Raw genomic sequence first — 3590 nt, forward strand, 5'->3', positions numbered from 1 at the left:
TTAGAGATAACTGCTCTCAAATCCAATCTTTATTGAAGAACACATGACTTTGGAAAAGTCAAGAATGACTCAATGTTTACATACAACTACTTTTATAACTTTTGATGCTACGTAACACCACACGTAAATATCATCATCAAGTCCCACCTCCAATATCACATTACTACCATTTTCACACACTAAACCAATTATAATTGTTTATACTTTCGGTCCCAAGTTCCCAGGCGTATTCTATCTTCTTCTGCCAGGTGCTTCTGGGATTGTTTATGTTATGACTCCCAGTTACAGGGCTGAATTACCAAAGCCCTGTAACTGGGTTCCATGACATGGTGCCCTCCTTTTCTTCGTCCTCCTCTTCGGTTCTTCCTTCATCACAAACCTGAAACAAAACAATAATTCTATGTGTCCATTTTGTCCAAAGTACCCATATATTTTTTCAGTAAGCTACGATGGAATACAGGGTGTATTTTCCCTAAACTTTTTGGCAATGCCAACTGGAAAGTCACTTCGTTGATAACACCCTGTATTCTAAATGGTCCAATATATTTAGGGCCCAATTTTTTCGAAGGTAGCCCCAGTTTGATGTTTTGGGTACTTAACCACACTAAATCTCCTTTCTCCAATTTATCACCTTCCACCCTCTTTCTATCTGCGAACACTTTATACTTTTTATGTGCTTCCTTTAAGGATGCAGTCACTTGACTCCAGCATTCCATCATTTGTGTTTTCCATTTCCCCGCCTCTGTTCCCTCATTCTCTGTCCATCTTGGCAGCTGGGGCAGAGGCTGTATTTCATACCCGTAAACTATTTCAAAGGGGGTTTTATTTGTTGCTGAATGTATAGTCGAATTAAAAGCTAGTTCTGCAAAAGCCAACCACCGAGACCAGTCATTTTGTCTCATGTTAGAGTACATTCGAAGGAACTGCCCAAGTGTCTGCTGAGTACGTTCTACCGCCCCATTTGTCATGGGGTGAAAAGCAGAACTTAAACTCCTTTCTGCTCCTAGCATTTCCAAGAATTTTTCCCAAAATTTTGCTGTGAATTGTACTCCTCTGTCACTGACCACTCTACTGGGACATCCATGCAGTTTGTAAATGTGGTTTATGTACAATTCAGCTAGTTTCTCGGCTGATGGTAGTTTTGGCAGTGCTATAAAGTGGGCCTGTTTAGAAAACAGGTCCAATACTGTCCAAATATAACGATGTCCTTTGCTAACCGGTAGTTCCCCCACAAAGTCCATAGCTACACATTCCCAAGGTCTGGTAGGTTCTGCTACTGTTTGTAATAATCCCATTGGTTTCCCTCCTCTCGATTTATTTCTGGCACAATCATCACATTGAACCACATGGTTCTTTATGTCCTTCCTCATCCCTGGCCACCAGCAATGTTTTGCTATTGCTTTTGTTGTTTTTGTAATTCCTGTATGACCAGCGCTCTGGTTATTGTGAAAACGATGCAAAATCTTGATCCTTAATGTTGCTGGGATATACAGTTTCTTGTTCACAAACCAAAATCCCCCCTTCTGCTCCCCCTGTTCCGCATTGGATGCGATCCATTGGTCTCCTTCATAAGACTGTTTCAGTTCGTTTCCCCAATTATCTTCCCCGCCGAGTTCAACCATAGCAGTGTTCTCTTTTTGGGTTTGTGCTCTTGTCCTGACAGCTAAGCCCCATTGTTTATCAGAGAATATTGTTCCCTCTTTTGCTGTGGTTATTCCTTCGTGTTGAGGCATGCGTGAAAGGGCATCTGCCAAGACATTCTGCTTCCCTTGAAAGAACTTTAATTGGAAATCGAACCTGCTGAAGTATTGTGCCCATCTAATCTGTTTGGGGGACAGTTTTCGAGGAGACTTTAAATACTGGAGGTTCTTATGGTCAGACCAAATTTCAAATGGGATTCCGCTTCCTTCGAGAAAGTGCCGCCAGCATTCTAAGGCCTTTAATATGGCTAGTGCCTCTTTTTCCCATATCGGCCAACATTTTTCAGTTTCGCTGAACTTCCGGGATAAATATCCACAGGGTTTTAAGTTCCCATTTTGATCTTTTTGCAATAGTACCGCTCCGTATGCACAGTCTGAGGCATCGCAATGGATTATGAAAGGACTCCTGATATCGGGGTGTTTTAGGATGGGTCCTTCTGTGAAGCGTTCTTTTAGGGTTTCGAATGCCTTTTGGCATTCTGGCGTCCAACTTAGTCTGGCGCCAGGAGCTTTTACTTTTGCTGTCTCCCCTTTCCCTTTTGTTTTTAAAAGTTCAGTAAGGGGTGCGGTTATTTGCGCGAAGCCTTTTATGAAGGGTCTGTAAAAATTTGCAAACCCCAGGAATGATTGCAATTGCCTCCTTGTTTGAGGCACTCCCCATTCTTTCACATCTGATACTTTAGCTGGATCCATAGCTAACCCTTCTGGAGATATCCGATACCCCAGAAAGTCAATTTGAGTTTTATTAAATTCACATTTGGACAGTTTTGCGTACAGCTTTGCTTCCCTTAGTCTCTGCAAAACTTCCCGGACCAATTTTACGTGTTTTTCCTTATCTTCACTCACGATCAAGATATCATCAAGGAATATGAATACCCCTCTGTACAACAATGGGTGTAGTATTTCATTTATAAGCTGCATAAAGCAACCGCCTCCGTTTTTTAAACCGAAAGGCAAAATTTTATATTCAAAATGGCCGAATGCGCAGGAAAATGCAGTTTTCCAAGTATCCTCCGGTTTTATTCTTAATTTATGATACGCTTCAATTAAATCAAGTTTAGTAAATATGCTCCCTTTCTTCAATACGGTAATTAAATCCTTTACTAAGGGCATAGGGTATTTATTGTCCTTAGTAATTGCGTTTAAATTTCGATAATCAATGCACAATCGTAGGGAGTTGTCTTTCTTTCTCCTAAATAACACTGGGGCCCCGAGAGGAGAGTTGGATGGCTTAATGAAGCCTCGTGCCAGGTTTTTATCAATATATTTCCTCAATTCCTCCTTCTCCTGCACAGACATGGGATACACTTTTGGTTTTGGTAAGTCTGCTCCTGGGGTTATTTCAATTTCTACTTCTATATTCCTTTTGGGAGGCAATTTACTGGCCTCTTTCTGATTGAAAACATCCACAAAGTCTCTGTATTCAGGTGGCAATAGCTGTGGGTTTATCTCACCTGCTTCATCTTCCTCGTCCTCCTCTTCTGCAATTTTGCTTATCTCCCATTGCGTCTGCTGTTCTTTGAATGCTAAGCTCTTTCCTCTCCAATCTACTTCAGGATTTGCCTGTTCGAGCCATGGTATCCCTAATATTACGTGGTATGTGGCAATAGGGGCTATTACAAAGGATATTCTTCCTTCCCATTTGCCTATTTTACATGGGACCTCCCGTATTTCCTTTGTAGATACTTCCCCAGCAGCGACTGATCCATCTAGCTGCGAAAATGCAATTGGGGAGTCAAGCGCCATCTGCTGGCATTTCAGCGCTCCTGCTAATTCCGGAGTTATAATATTTCTAGAACAACCACAATCCACAAATGCCTTGCAGGTGGCCTGATTCTCTAGTCCCGAGAGGCAGATTGGCACTACTATCATGCGTTTGTCCCGACTCAC

At 41.9% G+C, this 3590-nt stretch overlaps 2 protein-coding genes and 1 long non-coding RNA gene across 4 annotated transcripts in view; all 3 read right to left on the reverse strand.

Annotated features, from left to right (window-relative positions):
• The window catches only part of ppm1l (protein phosphatase, Mg2+/Mn2+ dependent 1L), a 233233-nt gene that overhangs the window by 137379 nt on the left and 92264 nt on the right, over nt 1-3590 (reverse strand). The gene's annotated exons all lie outside the window — the stretch shown is intronic.
• Nucleotides 1-3590, reverse strand: part of LOC134298049 (uncharacterized) — a 64306-nt gene that overhangs the window by 15283 nt on the left and 45433 nt on the right. The window lies entirely within an intron of this gene.
• The window catches only part of LOC134298048 (uncharacterized), a 5644-nt gene continuing 2054 nt past the window's right edge, over nt 1-3590 (reverse strand). Inside the window, exon 2 of the mRNA XM_062977518.1 lies at nt 1-379. Within this exon, the coding sequence (XP_062833588.1) occupies nt 296-379 (84 nt within the window). The 3' untranslated portion in view covers nt 1-295. The remainder of the gene's footprint in view (nt 380-3590) is intronic.

This window comes from Anolis carolinensis, chromosome 3, assembly GCF_035594765.1.
Source record: "Anolis carolinensis isolate JA03-04 chromosome 3, rAnoCar3.1.pri, whole genome shotgun sequence".
NCBI classification, from domain to species: domain Eukaryota; kingdom Metazoa; phylum Chordata; class Lepidosauria; order Squamata; family Dactyloidae; genus Anolis; species Anolis carolinensis.